The sequence below is a fragment of the Chaetodon trifascialis genome, chromosome 12 (genome assembly GCF_039877785.1).
Source record: "Chaetodon trifascialis isolate fChaTrf1 chromosome 12, fChaTrf1.hap1, whole genome shotgun sequence".
NCBI classification, from domain to species: domain Eukaryota; kingdom Metazoa; phylum Chordata; class Actinopteri; order Chaetodontiformes; family Chaetodontidae; genus Chaetodon; species Chaetodon trifascialis.
Window position 1 is genome coordinate 22,923,913 of NC_092067.1, and position 19,905 is coordinate 22,943,817.

Sequence of the window (19,905 nt, forward strand, 5' to 3'; positions counted from 1 at the left end):
GTTACTTTTCTAATTTAAATACAGCTCTCATTGTCACACTAACAAGCTATTATGGGGTGACAGTTTATTCCACAGCAGTACAATAATAAATGGATGGCGGTTCACTTTTTTTTTTTTTTTTGTTTAATTGGTGCAATCTCATTGGTTTTGTACATTAAGAGAAAATATAATTGACACCATTTTAAATATAGTTCATTTAAAGTGATGAAACCTCTCTTATCATGAAGATATCTAAGGGAAGAGTTACAAATGCTTGCTTTTCATTTGAAAGTTAAACACATGAGATTGCTGTGTGGGAGCTTTCTTACATAACCAAGTGTTACACACAAACCTTTCATGTGGAAAAGTAGGGCAGGCAGTTACTTCTGAAGTGCCTCCTCTCTTCTCTCTTCACCACTTAGCCATTTAGTTGATACCCTCGGCTAAGCTGCTAAGCTAACTTAAAATGAGTGCAATAGTGGCAAACATTAAAATATCTCAAATACCTGCGATAGAAATAACTAATGGTACGAACCGTGCTTTAAACAAGCTGAACATGGCCTGCCACAAAGCCTTTGTTCTCTCCCCCTCACAGTCTGTCCTTGTCCACCTTTCCATTTCCATCCTCCAAAATCCCATTAGCGGCAACAGTACACAGTGTAATGGATATATGTCAGCTCGCCGGTGCCAATACTTGTTTCCCTCGACAGGGTGAGAAATATCATGGCAGAGACATCTCAGGGGGAAACTTGGTGAAAGAAAATCTAGATGTAGTGTTCAGAATGTCACTCTGACTCGTCATATTAGCCAATAAATATGTCCAAATTAGAGTTATTTTTATATTTTTCTTGGTTTTTTTTAGTACTTTAAAGGCTATTAAATCAGACTTTTAAGCAGCAACTCCAATATTAGTTCTTCTCTTAGCTCTATTTTGGTCTCCATCAACTCCTGAGGGAAATGCTCCACCAGCTTAGTTGCTTGGTTTGCCATTTAGTGCAGAACAGGGAGTGCACAGTGGGTTCTGGAGGCCATGCTAACATGAGTGAGTGAACAAAAGAGTGAATGTGCAGAGTCAAGCAATAATTCTCTGTAAGTTCATCACCTTGAGCGACTGCTTTGACATTACACATAGTCATTTGCTCTGCTGTTGATAGAAAAATGTGGATAAGTGCAGCTTTAAAGACCTGTCACTCAGCCTTGAAGCCAACATGGACAAGAGGTCCTTAAAGGTCCCGGAACAGATCGAGAACTGGGAAAATTACCTCTGTTGATGATTACAATAAAACCAAAAGCTCAAGAGGAGCCTCTTGATTCTCATGTGCTGTTGTCTGAGGTCCAGGGCGAACCATGACCCCTCGTAGTGTTAATGTTGTTTGTACAATGAAAATGGGACAATGGGAAGCATTTTTAAATCGGTTTCAGAATCTGGATGGACGTCTGTCTTGGACGTCTGTCTTTAAAATAGAATCTTTTGTAGATGATCTGCACACCTTCCCCAGCTAACTCCTGGTTTTACAGTCATGTTGCAGCCACTATTTTCAGCTCCCGGAGCCCTGAACTGAAAACAGTTTTGAGAGACATGTTAGATATTTGGTCCTAAATCTCGTTACATTACCAGGACTGTTCTTGTTTTTACTGAACATGACTGACCCGCAGGATCCTTCTTGATGTTTACCATACCAAGAAGCCACCTGACAGCACTGTTTCATGTGCCCTCATTAACCCTCTTGGATGGATGCTGCTGAGGCCAAGAGGCCAGACGTTAGAGTCTGTGGTCATTCCAAACAGTAAACAGGAGGCCTGCTGAGGTGCCAGTTTCCAGCTAAGTGATGGCAGCGAGGCAGGATTTCATGCCATAGCCGTCCATTTTCCGTCCTCAAGGAGAAGCATCGTGTATCTGCTGCAGAAATGCATAATATTATATCACAGAGGTTTTGATTTGGGACATCTTACAAAGTGGGCTATTTTTGCCCGTTGTTGACCTTTTAAGTGCAACATCTCTCAGATGAAAAAGCAAATTTACAGTTCTTTTATTCCAGTTGCACTTCCTTCCAGGCTTTATTACCTTCATGTCACTGATAGATAAAGAAGTTCTGATTTAGAAGTCAATAACAGGAAGTGCTCTCAGCAGTACAAAGCCAGCAAAAGCTGATTAGTACAGGATGATACCACTTTCCTATCACATCAAGTGCGAGCCCAGCGCAATGAGGAGCAGTTAAACATTAGCTTAGCCAAGTGAAACAAACCAAGCAGTCTAGTTTCCCCAGAGGAGAGTCAGGCAAAGGCGAGCGCTAACGTAGCATTTTCCAACTCAGTTTACAAAGTCAACAGTATAACTTCAGGAAGTCATTAAACAGGAAGGTGGGAAAAGGTTTAATTGACACAGTGTTAAAATGTTGATGACATGTTTAATCACCATTTTGTTGCTCTGCATTCCCTGAGCTCTGACAGATGACAGGAGCCATATGTTTCACTGACTTATTAAACAGAGCTTTGCTGAGTGCGACCCTCTCCTCTTTATACATGGCTGATGATTTAAAAAAAGCACACTCTGGATTATCAGTAGACCGGGGCCTAAACGAGAATCACTGTAATGTCTAATCTCACATACTGCACAGGAAAAGTCCTCAATGCACCACTAATTCTCTGTGTACAAAAAAAAATCCATGTCCCACTATTACTAATTAGTTGCAAAGTCGATCTGAATTCAAAGTACTTTAAGTGATAATCTAACCCATTATTGATCTGTAGGGAGATTTTCTTTGCTTACTCTCCTCCAGGGAGGTCAGAGGCCAAGATGAGCGACAGAGCAGGACCCCTGAGGGGATTCAAGGTCTTTGTCAAGGACATGTTAGGTTGAGTCTGTCACCAGGCTAGAAAGTCAGAGTCAAATGATTCTGCGAAATCTGGATTTCATCCAGCTGCAGCGTTTTTATGCCAACGGTAATTGCAGGTCTGTGACGCTCATTTACCCCCACCATACTCCCCACCTCGTTACACAAAGGGCACACTACTTCCTGGGTTTGCACTGTGCGTTGGCACTGGACATGAGTCATGACATGCTGTCTTCCACAATGCACTGAATTGCTACAGATTCTGGGCTGGTTGTTGCTTTGAACCTGAAACGTGTTATCTGATGGCAATCACAGAGGAAACTTCAGCAATTCTGGCAAACTAGAATGAGATATAATCATGACTGGAAGGTCCACCACCTCTGAGATTCCATTTTAGGATCTGTGTTGTATCTAGAAAGCTATTTGGTCAGTAAGATATGAAAAATTCTCGCGGCATCGACCGACCCCTGTGGTCACTAGATTAAAAACCCATGTTTCCTACTGAGTTGAAAATGTTCCTATCAAGTTAGGCTTTGATGGAACATAATTTCAAAGGTGCCCAAACTTGCTCCAATTCGCCCCAGACAGTGACTGTAGCCTTTAAAGCTGCAAATACTGAAGATCTTTGTGGAAATCTAATTCATGAAAGTCAGATTTATACATGCCACAGCTCAACATTACAAATGTCAGGAAGTCGTCCGCCTTTTGTTTGTTGTTGGAAAAATTGTTCACGCAGCCATGCAGAGTCAGACGTTACTGCAGCCATATGTTCTAATGAAGCCCAACTTTCAAGTCTGATTTACAGTAGGTGTGTGTGTGTGTGTGTGTGTGTGTGTGTGTGTGTGTGTGTGTGTGTGTGTACGATGCAGTACAGCCTCTGGTGCAAAAGCTTCCCTAGAAGGCTCCTTTCAGCTCTTTTCCTCTTTTAATCAGTCGCTCCAAAACTGGAAAAAAAAAATCACTTCAATCATCTATTGTCGATGGAAGGAACCATTTTTTCTCCTCTGTTCCCTCACTCACTCTTCAGTGCCTCTCGCAAAATAAAACTGTCTCCTCTTTGCAACCCTTCACGTGCAGGCAGACTTGTGCCTATCTCCCTTGCCATTTTGTTCTATTTTCTAATGCCAGTCTTTCTCTCCTCAAACCTTTGCCCTTGTACAGATACTAAAGGTTTTTATTGATCTTCCTTGAACCCCCTCTGACTTCAGCCTGATCTTTCAAGCTAAGCCTTTTCATGAAACACTGCACATTTAGTGTCCCTCATGTTCCGAGGTCACTGAAATTCTGCAGGTTTAAAGGGAGGTTAGACAGAACAGGGCAGTTTTTGTAGAGGAGGTGCGAATCAAAGGTGCTAGCTGGCAGTCTTCTTCTGCGCCGCCTTTGTTGGAGCATTGCTAAATCTTTGTGTGTCAACGTCGCCAATTGTCCATCTGTCAAATAGTGCAAAACTGGAGGCAGGAATATCTATTGTGTCGTACATTTTCAATTATAAAATAATTCCAACTTGGAGCCCCGAGGACAGGGTGAGGGCTTTCTATATTGTGAAAGTTTAATCCTCAGCTCCTCTTTTCATAATGTTCACTCCGTGTTATGTTGCACTGAAACAGTTGTTCTCAAGCTTTTTTCTTGCAAGCCCCCCTTCAGAAGCTGAGAAAACATGCCGCCCCGCAATTTTGAATCAGTCATTAACAATGATGGAGGACACGACTGATAAAAAAGGATCCAAGCTGAATTTTAGTGAAATAAAGCTCAGCACAAAATCATTCCAGAAACTCCCGACATAAATCCACTTAAAGTATATATCAGTATCACTATCAGCTCTGGCTTTGGCTTTGCTCTTTAAACAGTAAGCCAACCCTCTTCAGTTAGTGTATCAACTGTTTACTCCCTCACTGGATCAAGTAACCTCAGAACAGCTTCTCTTCTGTCCACACAGGAGCCAGTCATGAATCACAGTGCAGGTAGCTGGACGGCAATAATCTGCGTTCAGCTCCCGATGTTAGTACGAGCACACCACCTTCCCCAACACCCCCTGCATCAAGACTCCAAAATATGCAATAGACCCGCTGGTCCACTAGGGGAGAGTGTGCTAGTGTCACGGTTTACATTACCTAAGCAAGAAAATGAAGCATGTGTGAAGGTGAAGTACCAGCAGGGGGCGATAACGATGGGAGCAAAGCACGAACGTGGTATAAAGAGCAATTTAGGAAAAGAGAGGAAGAGGTTATTTTAACTCAAACCATAATCTGTTCCTAAACCTAACCAACCAGTGACCTTCATTTCTCAGCAAGCTTTATTTTGAAAGCCTCACCAGATGTGGCCTTTAGAAATGTACAGTACTTCAGTATTTTACATCAATATCTATACATATGTATATATCTTTTTGCACTTTAAGGAGTGTTAAGCATGTTTTTAGCCTATACATCAGTGTCATGGGGTCAGACCCTCCTTGGGTTGACGGGGGAAGGAGCGGCAACATGCATTGCTGGCTGCTACACTTCTGCTAGTTCTACGTACAGCTTTAACCGAATCACCATTAGTCATAATACAGCAGTTCTGATGTTAGATAAGATGTGATTGTTGTTAATATAAACAAAATAAATAAGTTAGGTGGAAAGTTTGCCAAATGAGAAAAAAAACTGTACAGTTCTCTGGTTTTTGAGTTAATTAAAAAGCATTTATTCCACCTACAGACTTTTTTTACCCAACAGTTGGTAACAGCTGCACTATTAAAGGGGCTGAATTATTCAAGGACTGTTTAATTTTTTTTTTTAATCTGTCAAACAAAAGAAAAAAAAAAGAATTTCCCGAAAATTAGAATTTCAAATTTGCCAGTGAAATAATTATGCTTTCATTTTGGAGGCAGTCCCACCTCACTGATTATAATCAGATTTTGACTGGTTGCTTTGAGGCTTGCTTACTTTCCCTTGGCACAGCTGACCGTCTGCTGCACTGACCTCATGTTTTCAGACCGCCAGAAATGTATTTTATTGAACCAAAGCTTATGCCATTAAAGCTACGTGACAGCTTGCTGGTCCGCTTCCATGTGTTTTACAGCTGCGATGCTCCAGCCAGCGTCTGCAGCCGCTCCTATGAACCCATCTCACATGGGCATTCATATGGAGCTGAGCTATTATCCCCCTACAGTCCTCTGAGGCCCTGCGTCTGGTCTCTGGCCCTGGGCATCTTAGCAGATCGCTTTATGCTGCAGCTCAAGTTACACAGTGCCTGTTCGTCTAAGTGCTCATCACTATCCCTTTCACAGCCGTATTGTTAAACAATTCAGTAAGCCCAGTGTGTTTGAGGGCGGCTTTGCACAGATTCAGAGGGAAAGCCACGGAGAAGGAGTCGCCGACACACAAACACACCAACAACTGGAAAGGAGTGCCTCCCCACAGCTCTGCCACACACAGGTCCACGGTTGGAGGTGTTATCATCTGTGTGCTGCTGTGGAACGTGGAAGATGCATGATGCTCAGCGCCTCAGGGCATCCTCGCTGTCGTTTCCTCTCTGTTTTCCCGGCACGCATTTTCAATCCGACTCTCGCTATCACTTTCTGCACCGTCTTTAGAGAAGTCCCATCGCAGTCAACACACCCCCCGAGCACACAAAGCGTTTTACTCTTCACACACACGCACTCATAAACAGATATTGGCTTAGACACACACTTGCATATACAGACACACACGCTTATTCAGCTAATGTCTGTGGCAGTGCGAGCCTCTGGTTAATAACTGTTTGTTCTCCTCCGCAGATGCCGGCTCAGGATCAGGAGACGATGGTAAGATTACTCACCTCCTCCTCCTCCTCTGTTCTAACTCCACATGTGTTGCTTTTTAATGTGTTTCTCTGCACTCATTGTGCTCCTCCAGTGAAACAATGTTTGCAACCCAGCTGCATATAAACAGACATTTGATCTGTAAGCCAAGCAAGTTGAAGAAAACTGGAGAAGTTCATGGCCTTCAACAATGCAAAGTTTGGCTTGAGCGTACTTAAAGTTCCAAATATCATGAAATCATGAAAAACATGACAAAAACAAATGTGAGTTTAATGAAATTACACTGTTTATTCGAGGCATTTTTTTTTATTTAATTGCATTTATTGTTAATTTAGTGCTGCTATAATCAGCTCACCCCTTCCTAAAAGCCCAAACTCGCTCTCTGCCAGGCGGCGGCATGCTAGTTCAGCCCACTGTGGGCTGCTTGGATTTTATTTCTATCCAAGCTGTTATGGCATCAGTGCTTGGAGGGGCCAAAAAGGATGAGAGCTGCATTTCAGCAATCTTTTCTCACATTTTATTTACCAAATAAAGACAATATTGTGATACACATCATACATGAAATAAGTCTTTATATTGAATGTATTATCATACAGTAATATTAACAAAGGCATTTTTTATCAGTTTTCCAGTTGAATTATATTTAAAGTTCAATGAAATCCAATGTTAAGAGACCTTTTTTTAAAAATTCAGTGAATAATCATGATCTCAATGTCCACTAAAATCATCGTGATTATGATGTTTGCCATAATCAAGCAGTCCTGCACAGCTGTTTTCAGAAAATAAGCTCAAAAAGCCTCTGCACACTACCTTCCCAGCACCAGACAACAAACACACAAAGTTAGCAGTGAACATAGTGGAGGTGGAGACCAAAAACAGAGCTGAAAGGAAAGTGACTTACTCATCAGATGGAGCGTAACTGATGTGAATGCTGATGAGGCTCCATATCTGCTGGATGTGTAACGGTTTCATTCCCCATAGGAACTTCATAAAGTGACAGGCAGCGTTGTGTTTTTGGTGGCCATTTGCAATACTTACATGAATACAATAAACAAACATCAGCCTTTCTGAATATTATTTCAGCTTTCTGAATTGATTGCAGACATGACATCTGTCAAAAAAAGCGCTCTCTGTCTGCCAGCGCTCCGTGGTCTAGTTATGCAAATGAAGCTTAAAACAGAAAAGCTGTTCAAAAGCTGTGGGTTTTTTGCTATATCCGTATCAATAAACATTTCATTGCCTTTATTAGTTTTTGTCAAATTTACCTTTATCTATGCAGGACAGTTGAACAGAAAGCAGGGAGTGTTTACAAAGAAAAAAAAAGTCAAAGTGGCCTTGACTGCGTCATTTGAAATGATTGCACATAGCTGCTGTAGTGACTGATAATGTAACTGTGACAGAAAATTATAATAACACAAACAAAAGGCTTGTGACGGATTTTGTATCTCAAGCCATTTTCAAGTCTCTGCAAGATAATTTTAATAGCACCCAGAAATTTATGGCCTGGGAGGCAGGAAATTATTTGAAAAACTAAAAGTATGGTTTGGAAAACGGCCAGCGATTACACAACTTTTGCGTGCACGGGTAGACAATTTGTAGCTTGTGGTTGTCAGTAAAACATGCAACGTTAGTCGGTGTACTTCTTGGGATCCCGAATCTCAAACTGATAAGTTTGACTGAGCTCTTTTTGTTGTACTACTGGGAGGTACAAAATACAAATCCACATATATAGAACATGTGCACTGCCTTTGCAATTATCCAGGGCGAGTTTCACACAGCGCAGACTGCATGGGCCACGGGAACCTTATGCCCTTTCTTATTTAGGACTGTGCAAGCGTTACATGTCCTCCCGCTCACACTGTGGTGGTTTTCTCTGAATGAGTGTGCGGGCAACATTGCAATTAATAAAGGCTGGAGCTGAGGACAGAAGTTCAGATGGGGTGATAAGTGTGTGAGAGTTTATTAGAAGACGATGGAGAAGCGCTTGGGGGTGCGGGTGACTCTTTATGAATAACTTTTGTGTGAGTAACTAATCATGTAAAACCTCCAGCTGATTAATAACGTCATTCAGCTAAGACTCTAATTTGTTGCTTAATTGACTAACAAGCCTCTGCTCTAACATCAGCGCACAGGGTATTCAGTCTAGTCAAACTCATCTGTCAGCGCATGTTTGTACGCATGCATATATTCACTCTCGTCCATCCCTATCTGTCCTCCTGAGTGTTTACCCATGCAGTTCCTTCATTAACTCTCATGCATGGGGCTTCACCAAGCATATATGAGAGAGAGAGAGATTGGAAAAGAGATTAGTTCCCCCCAAAAAAAGACGGCAGACAGACGGATGAACGAGCGGAAATGAAACTGGTGCTAGGTCAACCAGAGAGAGACGGAGAGGGTGGAGGGGGGATGGACAAAGAAATGGCCTGAGGAAAGTCACAAAATAGATAACAGAACTGAGGAAACAGAAGGCGAGTGATTCAGAGATGGAGTGAGACAAGGAGGGAGATAAGACACATGAGGAGGAAGAAACTAAATGAAACATACATTTTCATATACGTCCCCTGAACACAATTTTCAGAACGTTTCCACTGCTTTACATTGAGCTTTTGTTATTTGACAGGGACCCTTGCGGGCTGAGAAGCATAAACTCAACTTGCATGGTGTATTCACATGTGGGTGATAAAAACTGACATTAGCATTAGCATGGTTTATTTTCTTTATCTTCTGTCAAGTAATTCCATGTAAGCTGGGGCTGGAGTGTGTAGTGGATCACACTTCCCGGGAGTGTTTTTCAGCATTTCATTACAAGGCACTGTCATAATTTCCCTGCAGTTGTAGAGAAACAAAGCATGCACAGGGTCTCTATAAATACTCTGAGCCTTCCCAGGGAAAAGTCTAGAACAAAAAGAGGAAGAAAGACAGCAAAATGTGCTCCAACAAAGCATGAAGATAAATAAAACTCTGCAGAAATGAATAAATAACCCAATTATTATTACAGAGTCAATGCAATAAATAGCCACATATAAATGTATAACATACCTGCAGCTGACAGTCTACTAAACCCCTCCCCAGACTCCATCGTCCAATCATAGCTTAGCAGCCGTAGCACAGCAGGAGCCAAAATTAAAAGAGCAAAAGAATGAGGACATTAGTGAACCCTGCGTCAGGCAGGGAAAGGGTGAAGAGTTTAGTGTCACATTAGAATAGACTGTCGCCCTCTAAAAACAAGTGAGAAAGAGTTCCTCTGAATATCCCCTTGAAAGCCCATTATGGACATTCACCTTTGGAGACCTCCGGGCGGTTTAAAGTAGGAGCTTGAGAACTGTCCTTAGTCTCAAACTGTCAGATAAATGTGACGAATCGATCATTCAGGAGGAAAAGAGACAATTAAGAAAAAATAGCTCGGGGGCAGAGAGGGTATTCCTGCAGTAGAGGAGTAAGAGGCAAAAGAAGAGGGCAAGGACAGGAGGAGGAGGAACACAAACACAGCCTATAAAGATAGAATCATAGCAGAGGTCAAAATAGATGGAGAGATACAGTAGAAGAGACGGAAGGGAAGGAGGAGGGGAGCTGGCGGAGGAAGAGGAGAGCTGCTGGTGTTTTATGAGCAGGGGAGAAGGTTAAAGAAAGTGGTTGTAAAAGGCGAGTTGGACTCCTATTGAGGAAACCAGCAGCGGAGAGCCATCCTGGTAAAAATCAAATGTATTTTAATGGCCAATGATAAATCTACACACATAAAGCTCTGGTCAGCTGGGCAGTTGCCAATTTCATTGGCTCTGTATGTGTGTGAATGTGTGTTTGCAGGGTGCAGGCTAGCAATGCATGTGTGCCTTCATGCTTGTCCGAGTGTCTCCTCTTGTGTGTGTGTGTGTGTGTGTGTGTGTGTGTGTGTGTGTGTGTGTGTGTGTGTGTGTGTGTGTGTGTGTGTGTGTGTGTGTGTGTGTGTGTGTGTTTTTGTTTTTTTTTTTATCTGATAAGGGAGAGCGCTGTGCAGGGAGATGCCCTTAAGACATGATTCTGGTCACATGGCTCCCTTAGTCAGAATCAGACATTTGTCCAAATCAGATTGTACAGTGGGGAAATTGAATTGCACTCACATGTTCATGTAGGGACAAAGGACAACCGAAGCTTTAAAGATTTCTCTGGGCTTCAACAAGTCCTGTGCAAGTGTATTTCCAAGCAGGAGAAGAGGGAGAGTCTTTAGCTCTGTGGTGCTTAAAGCTCACTGTGAAGAAACACAAAGAGATACGAGCTGAGGAGATTTTATGGTGATTGGAAAATGAGCTGGGAAAATGTAAGAAGGACAGTCTTTATTTTTAGCCGTGCTAGCAGCGCGGCTTCGTGGACGACAGCGTCAGACGCTCCAGCACTCTGGTCCAGACTGAACGACTCGAGCGATCGGAGGCAGCATATTCAGCCAAAATGGTGGAGAGTGCGTGCGGCGATTGCTGCCTTTTGCCAAATATTACAGAGAACGTTACTCACTGCTTACTGAGAAATGTCCGTGAAATAAGTGGAAATAATAGCGGAGGGATTTTGGAAGGAAAGACCAGGCAGGAGTTGGCGTCAGGGAACAGAGGGTAGATTTGTTTTTGCCTGATAAACAAAGATGTTATCAGTTCTGACATCTAATGTCAGCGATAACCTCTAACTACGCACATTTACTCAAGAACTGTACTTAAGCACAATTTCAGGCGCTTGTACTTGAGTATTTCCATTTTAGCCACCACATTTCAGAGGGAAATGTCGTGCTTTAGTCAGCACTACGTTTATTTGACAGCTTTAGTTATTAGTATCTTAGTTAAAACATGCTTTCAAAACACATTGTTGAAGACTAAACGAGTGGTTTCCAACATTTTTTGGCTTCAGCAGTGTGGTCAAGGTCCCATTTCAGAGTCATTAAAAGCTCCACAAAATAGTGATTTTTCCCTCTAAGCTGCTCACATGGTTTCATTTCAGTAAATGTTCAAATGTTCTGATATCTCACCAGAAATAAAAGATTACAGAAAAAGCGCAAAAACTGTTTTTTTCTTCCTGCCTCCCTCATTAATCATCTCATGACCCTTCAGATATATCTGGTGCTCGTGCATATAAAAGTGTATATAAAGTAGTTTTAACAAGCTTCACCTGCAGGAGCTAAAAGAGGAACATGCTGCTGACACACTGATGGCTTTAATACTTAAAAGTATATTTAACGACATCCAGCTGCTAATACTGATGTGTTTTTACTTCAATAGATTTTTCATGCAGAACTTTTACTTGCTAGTATTTTTTATATTGCTGTATTGGTACTTTTACTGAGGCAAAAGATCTGAATACTTCTGACGGGTAGCAAACACTGTGCCAGTTTGCAGCACACATGAAACAATACAGGCAACAGCACCACAGTAAGCAGCCCATAGTCACAAAACAAAGAAGAATAGCTGCATTTGAACAGTGCTGCGGCTTCTCTGTCTTGTTTCTGGACATCAGACATGAAGTATTTATTAAATGTATAGTGCTGTTTGTAATTTCTGTACAGTTGAAACATCATCAGTCAATGTTTGCCAGTTACCATCTCAGGTTTGAGTATTATTATAAAAGTTCATTTGCATGGTGATCCATCCAACAGTTGCTGAGACATTATACTCTGAACTAAACTGCAGGATGGCACAAGAGGAAAACTCAGGGGATCATCAAAGTGATCAAGATGCATCCTCAGGGAACCATGAATGTCCGTAGAAAAAGTAATAGGATATCACATTACATTGAGATATTTTCTCATGGACTGACCGACCATCATGACCCTGGACCACGCTGCTAGCACGGCTAAAAACCCGTGCATGCTAAATTATCTTTCTGTCGAGAATCCAGCCTGTTCAAATGTTCTGTGATTTTTCTTTGGCTTTTTCAATTCAATATTAAATATCTGCTTTTTGACAAATCTTGCCGTGCAGCCAAATTAGTCCCAAATGGAACCAGCTAGAAGACCAGTTCGGAGATTTCGGCCCCAGAGATTTAAACTCTGTCATGCTCTGTGGGCTGCCGGCATTAGAGTGACCTAATTTCAGTGCAGTTTCGAAGGGTAACTCTTATCTAAATTAAGTGCTTTGTCAAGGTCAAAACAGTGTCCCATAACTTAACAGAGCCATTTTTCTGTTTGAATGGAAAAAACGACTCCATTATGAGTCCTTAGCAGCGGGGAGAGAGCATCGGGACTGTCTGCAGTCTAAATACTCGTATTTATGGGGCATTCTTCTAAGTGCTTCTCTTTTCAGCTGCCTGATTTTCTTTGTGTCTCTCTAATTATTTGCTGAGCTTTCTTTAGACGGAGACTTTTTAAGCACTCGTCCTTCAGCGGCATCAAGAATTCAGTCATTGTTTGGATAGATAACGACGTTAGATTTCTGTTTGTATATTCATGTGCACATGCGCCGCCGCCTGTCTCCGCTCTTTATTTTACATTTACTTTTCTGAGTGTCGACTAATGAAAAGATAAACACTGCACTTGGCTTAATTGAAATACAATAGCCTGATTGGGGTAATTAATCTAATGATCAGACCCACAACACTATGGATTTGCAAGCACTTCATTAATTTGAATTAAGGGCAAGGTTCCACTATGGTGCAATTATGAATTCAATTTCAATTGATCTCCCTGAGTCGGTATGCTGCAATGCACAAAAATGATTGGAGTTAGCAATCACCTATTACTTTATTGACTCAAATACTGTGGAGCAACATACTCAACAGAAAGCCTAATACTCCAGCATCACGCCTACTGTTAGCTAACATGAAGAATAACGATGAAAAACCTGGCTGATGTTGATGCTGAAGCACTTGACCTCAGGATGACCTCGTCTTTCCAGTCTGACTTTGGAAACAAGTGCAAGTTAGAGTAGCACAGAGCAGAGCAGGATGGTGAGTTGCTGAGGTAAAATAGCTGGCTGACCTGCGGCTCCCCTGCTGATTGTTTCATCCGTCCGTTCCCGCTCCGCCTGCCTCCACAACGACGAGCCGCTGCCCCAGTCGCACTGCTATTGCTATGGTAACCAAGTTAGAGGTTTAGGGAAGTGAGTAATCTAATCTTCCCACTTTGTGGCATAGCGATAAGGCTCGCCACCGCCAGCCCACCCGTGTGTGTGTGTGTGTGTCCTATTTGGTCATTCTATGCTGCATGTCTTACTCACACACACACACACACACACACACACACACACACACACACACACACACACACACACACACACACACACACACACACACACACACACACACACACACACACACTCTCACACAGTGAACCTATCTAGCCAATATGTTCCAGCCTAATAGGCAGGTGAAAGCCTAAGGGGCAGATAGGCTTCCAGCCTTGTTGAAAAGTCTGAACCTCACTGAAGCTGACGTTCCTCAGCCTTAAAGGAAAGCTCTGCTGCTTTTGTGGCAGAGGTGAGATGAATCCAGCCCGTCCTCATCCAAAAAAGCAACCGTTTCATAATGTTAAACAGTAGCTACTGGATTTAACTGGTTCCATCAGTGCATGCGCTCGTACACACTAAAGGTCATATATGTTGTTTTTTGCAATCATAGGCGAACAGCCTATCCTGTTGTTTAGGTATGAGGTTGAATCTCGAGTAATCTTGAGAGTAAACAGCAGAAGTTTGACTTGTTTCTACAATTTCTGCAGTATCAGAACACCAAGAAGCCGCCCGGCTGCATGCACACAGCTAACAGCCATGTTCGCCAGTTAATTTGCTGCATGTTTGTTCAATTACTGGTGAAATAATGGTGTTTGTCTCCGTGCTGCTGACCGGTCATACCGCTTTTGACCAAGACCTCGAACGCAGCTGCTTTTTTTTGTTGGGGGGAGCAACCACAGTTGGTTTTACAAGTCATGTGATTGGGTTCTAAATGACTTCAAATGATGCATGATTGAAAGAACTGAGGTTTAACCTGGGTCACAGTATGTCATTTCTATGCTAAAACACAACGTTTGGTACATAAGTCACTTTGGATAACGATCGAGCAAACAGCAGCATTACAGACTCAGTTTCTATTCAGACTTGAAGCTGATGATGTGAAATACAGATAAAAGGTTTAGGGGTGTTCTAGCAAACATGTTGTACACACAAACAGCCCCATACCTCAGCACATGCAAAGACCTGCCTCTATCTCACGGCCTCGCAGAGCATACGTTCGGCCATGAGAAAGGCTCGGCCGATAAGCCTTTATTTTGGCACGAGGATAACGTCGTCATGTAGGCTGAGAGGGATAGGATCCGCAAATGAGATAGAGGCAAAGTCGTTAGATCCCTTCATCCACACGCGCTCACTCTCTCTCACACTCGCTCTCCGTTTTCCATCTCTCATCTCTGCTGCTTTTCCTTTCCGTCGTCTCTCCACGGGAACATATCCAATCATACCGCTCTGAAATTATTATTAAAATTTCCTTTGCCTGCCTGCGCGTGTGTGTGTGTGTGTATGTGTGTGTGCGCACAGCAGGGGCTCTGAATAAGATGAGTTGGGGTGGTGGTGGTGAGGTTCAGTATCTGGCGTGTGGAGGGAAGGTAAGCAGCGAGCAGCAGCCTCCGTGTGTCAGAGCTATCAGTGGAGGTGGGTGAAAAGTGGGACGGAGGCTGATGGGAATAGTGGGGTCACCTTTGGGCCAGCCCTCACTCTCGCCGGCATCAGGGATTTTATTGTCACATATTTTTTGTCATCCTGAAAATAATGGAACGGGGCTGAGGCGGCGAGTGGCGCGGGAGGGGTGGAAGATTGCGCCAAATCGGGGGCCGACGGAAAGGGAGGGATGGACAGATATTGGAATGGAGAGATGGGAGGATTGGACTTTTTTCTGTAATGGCAGGATTTGACTGGGATTAAGAGAGGCAACGGGGGAATCAGGTGGGCACTTCAGGAACGAATCTGAGCTGTGTCTGTTAACGCCTGTGGGGGGGGTGATTTTAAATGGCTGCTGCTGTGAACTGAGGGTAGACAAACAGTCAGCAGTTGTGAGCCTTGATAGTAAAAGTGCACATATAGCAGCAGTTCCTCATAATGTCAAAACATACAGTTGATAATAAAACAAATGACGGATTGAATCTTCATCTTCCAGGGAAACCTGCAGCGCTATATATCAGCTCAGAGATACTCAGCTGTATTGAGCCGTAACCATCTGCTGTATACAGTCTTCCAGTGTGACTGTCATGGCTGTAAAGACTGCACTCTGGGAAGCAGATAGGGTGTCCCAGATAAATGAAGGCTCATAATCCTTCATGCAGCAGCAGTGGAGACATCTAACCGCCCTTTCGGCCCGTCGCAGGGGGATTTCAGGTCATGCCGTCTTATGTAAGCCTGATTTAAAAAAAACAAAAAACACTTGTAATAGGATAATAATGCTTAGTTTCTCTATTTCAGGATTTAAAAATACTATTACACTATTAGTACTGTTATTTTAAGCATGCCCAGTTTACACAATATTCATCACCATGCTGGTGAGATTTTTTCCCGCTTCCTTTCCTGGATATTGGATTCAAAGCTCAGTTAGTGTTCTTTTAAAAGTTTCTTCTTCCCCGCATCGTTTTCCACAAGTTACAGTTTGGTCAAGTCCCAGATTTCTGTAATCACGCCAGCTGTCATTTCCTTTGTCAGCAGCGAGCTAGCGCAGCTCATTAGAGGCTGCGCGTGGCTGGATGATGCTAGCAAAGCAGTTTGAGCTTCGGGCTCGCAGAGAGACGTTGGCCTCAATTCCAGGTATGATAAAAGAAAGAACGAGAGCGAGAGAAAGAAAGAAAGGATAGCGAGGAGTCACATTATGGCCTCTCTTGTGGGTCATTCTACCGCGGAGAAGAACATTTTCTCATTTGCTTGAAGATAATTGCGGCAGTTATTATTCTGCTGATGCTCAGTTAAGCAGTAACCCAGAACAGGTCATTTTATGTGGGACTTATATTCACAGCTCAGGTGGAGAATCTGCTGGACAGCCTTGCAGATGTTTGTTTATTCATGTTTTTTCAAACTTATTGTTTACACAAGATATTACTTTTAATTATAGTTACAGCCATGATTGTTACGGTTACAGTGAACTCATTAGTGCATTTATTTTACAGTTCACAGTAGATATAATGCCATGATACAGATGAATACAGTTAACCCAGTACACAGAATGAGACAACCCTGATTCCCAAAAAGTTGGGACGCTGCGTAAAAGCTGAATAAAACAGAAGGCAATCATGTGTAAACAATCTGTTTACTGACAACAGATTTGTTTTGTGTTCCTGAGCCCATGCAGTAACATCCTTTGCACAATAATGTGTTCACAAAGTGGTGAACGACTGAGTCTTACCAGGATGCCACCTGTTACCAGTGAACCTGTTTACCTGTGGAATGATCCAAACAGGTGTTTTTTTTCCCAGTCTTTGAAATGTGTTGCTGCATCAGATTCACAATAAGCAGATATTTACAAAAATCAACCAATTTAAAGAGGTCAAACATTAAACATATTGTCTTTGTGCTGTTGTCAGTTGAGTATATTTGGAGTCGGGGTTGTAACATTTTGATGTATTTTGCTTTCTAAAAATACCTAAAAATGTACAATGTGAAACATTTGGATGCCGGTTTTGCTTCAATACAGAGTCTTTTCCTTTGTGTCACTTTCCTCCCTCTTAACCTAAATACAGTCTGAATCATCGTGAACCAAAGGCGGCAATTTCTGATTCTTCTCATCGACAGTGCAAATGAGCTTTCTGCTCCCTCTCTGGAGGCCTTCAGCAGCGTTGAGCTCCATATGTAAACATCTGACGGCTGTTTATTTGCGGGCTCCGGCACTCATCTCAGGAGGAGCACGCAAATCCCTCATGGCAATAAAGTGTGTGGGGGGGGAGTTAAGGCTTTGTGTTGTGAGCACAGAACTTATACTGTAGGATGTGCTCTGGGAATGCCCGGCGTGGCTGCCGGTTTGTTTACATTGGAGAGGCGGATCATTTGGAGGGTTGAAATGGTGAACTGGCACTAAAGGAACAGTCAAAGTGTTTGTTTCCTGTCTGAAGCATGCTGATTAAAAGGACCGCGCAAAGAGGTGAAGACTCGTGAAGAAAATATTTATTTGTTCAGCGAAGGCCTCTGAATATTCTATTACACTGTGCGGCTTTGAAAAACACGCTTCTGAAAAACAGCGAGCACACTTTCTCTTTTGTCCTCTTCAGCATCTCCAATGTAGTCATTTTAAATGAAAGATCCACCCTGGGACGCTCTTTCAATTACTCTGCTTCATTTTATTCTAGTTTTGTACACACTTAAAGACAATCTAGCTGCGACTCTTTGAAGTTGCTTTTTTTTTATTTCATATTTCCCAAAATACCTTTGAACGACACCGTGAGCGTGTGTGTTTAACAGTAATGTACATTAGGTGGAGATGATGGTCTCATTCTGTCCTCAGAGGACATTTGACTGAATTTCTTCCTGCATGACTATAAATGTAGATCCCAAATAATAACATTAGAAAACAAGGCCCTTGTCCTTTATGGCTCCTGTTGGTTACTGCAACAGACAGAGATGATACAGTGATGTTTCGCTTCACTGTGATGTTTGAGCTTCACGGTGCAGAACGATGTCTGCTGAGTTCAGCACAAAGACATTTTCACATTCAGCTGCTGAAGGGCGGAAGTTTCTCTGCTCTCACCTTAAATCTCAGATCAACACGTGTACATCGAGACAATTTTGTGGCGTCGCAGCTCATTCAGAAGCCCATCGAGGACCAAGATGCAACTTCTCATGTCGACCAGTTAAACCTTTGAGATGAACATTTGATTTGGGGAACGGGGAGGAAATGTACAAGGACATTTTAATGTGGTAATTTTTTGGAAATAGAATTTGTACCTTTACGGTGGTCTTAACACCTGAACCACCAGGGGTCGCTGTACACTTAAAACCACCAACATGCTGTTGTATGAAGGCGCTGTCTTCACAAAGAGTGTCTTAAGTCCTAAGTTTGTTTAATCATCAGCTGTGTTTTGGTCCACTTGTTTTACAATTTAACTGTCTTTAAGAGCACTAATTGCTTTGCATGGATGTCAGCATAAATCATCTAAAATGATGCTGAGGATGAGTATCAGAAGAAAATATGTGCACATGTTGTTGGTGTGTTGTTATAAAACAACACTCATGGCATAATTAGATTATCCATCTTAATTAAATGACCAAAGTACCCTAAATATCCCAAATGGCGAAAATGAGCCATAATAACATAATAACACACATACATACACACACAGTGGTTGAATGGGATTTTGTTATGCAGAGATGCTGTGGTTTCAGGGTTGCCATGGGTACAAAATCAGATTGATGTCATTCGACAAACAATGTGAGACAACCCTCTGCTCTGAACACTGGCAGCCTGAAACTACAGCGGATGACGAACATCTTTCTGCAACTGCACTCCCTGTGCATCTGTACCGACAGGAGCGGTGTTGTTCCCACTAAAGGAGGGAATGATAATACGAAGTAATATGAATGGACATAGTGAGGCGTGACGCGGCTGAGAAGAGCTGTCGACGGAAACGTTTCACATGACGGCGAGGACATCGTTATTTTATCTGGACGAGCTGCTCTTTGCTCGCTCCAAGCAGCGTTACAGACGGCGAAATTGGTATCACATCTGGAAAAAGAGCTGCCCCTCACCTACCTGGAGGTGGAACTGAACTCAGTCAGCATGAGGGTGCCCAGGAAGCAGCGCTCAGTCCTGATATCTTCCCAACATCAGACCCCCAGCACTCATTTCATTTCATTTCTTAGCTGCTTTGAACGACTTGACGTGTTTTTAATCTGGATTCATCTTGACTGGCCAACAGGGACTGCGACGCAGCTCAATCATAGGAAGAGTCAAAAACGCAGGAACAAATATCCAACAACCGCAGGTATATTTTACCCGCTGCTGCTGCTACTGTTAAAAACATCTGAATCTTTAAGTCAGTAATTACATTCACTGTTGGAGACATTCGTTGGGTGGCACAGTGGCACAAGTGGTAACACTGTCGCCTCACAGCTAAAAGGTCCCGGTTTGAATCCCGCTGTGGGCGCTGGTGGCGTGTCCTCCACCATGCCTTCAGTGCCTGCTCGAGGAAAAAGGGGGCCTTTCTGAGTGGAGTATACATGTTCACTTGGGGTATCCTCCTTAAATAACCCCCACTAAAAACATGCAAGAAGATCACCACCTGACCAGTGGTGACGAAAAAAGGATGGGTCCCCCGCCCCTGGTCTGCCGCGGAGGAACAACGGACCAAGATGGATCAAATGCAGAGAGTTAATTTCACAAGAAGCATGGCGCGTGCATGTAGTG

At 42.8% G+C, this 19,905-nt stretch overlaps 1 protein-coding gene across 2 annotated transcripts in view; it reads left to right on the top strand.

The window, feature by feature from the left end:
- Window positions 1-19,905, top strand: part of tmeff2a (transmembrane protein with EGF-like and two follistatin-like domains 2a) — a 96,758-nt gene that overhangs the window by 43,242 nt on the left and 33,611 nt on the right. For both annotated transcript variants that reach the window (XM_070975307.1, XM_070975309.1), the window contains exon 4: window positions 6,568-6,594. In XM_070975307.1, coding sequence (XP_070831408.1) covers window positions 6,568-6,594 — 27 coding nt within the window. The remainder of the gene's footprint in view (window positions 1-6,567; window positions 6,595-19,905) is intronic.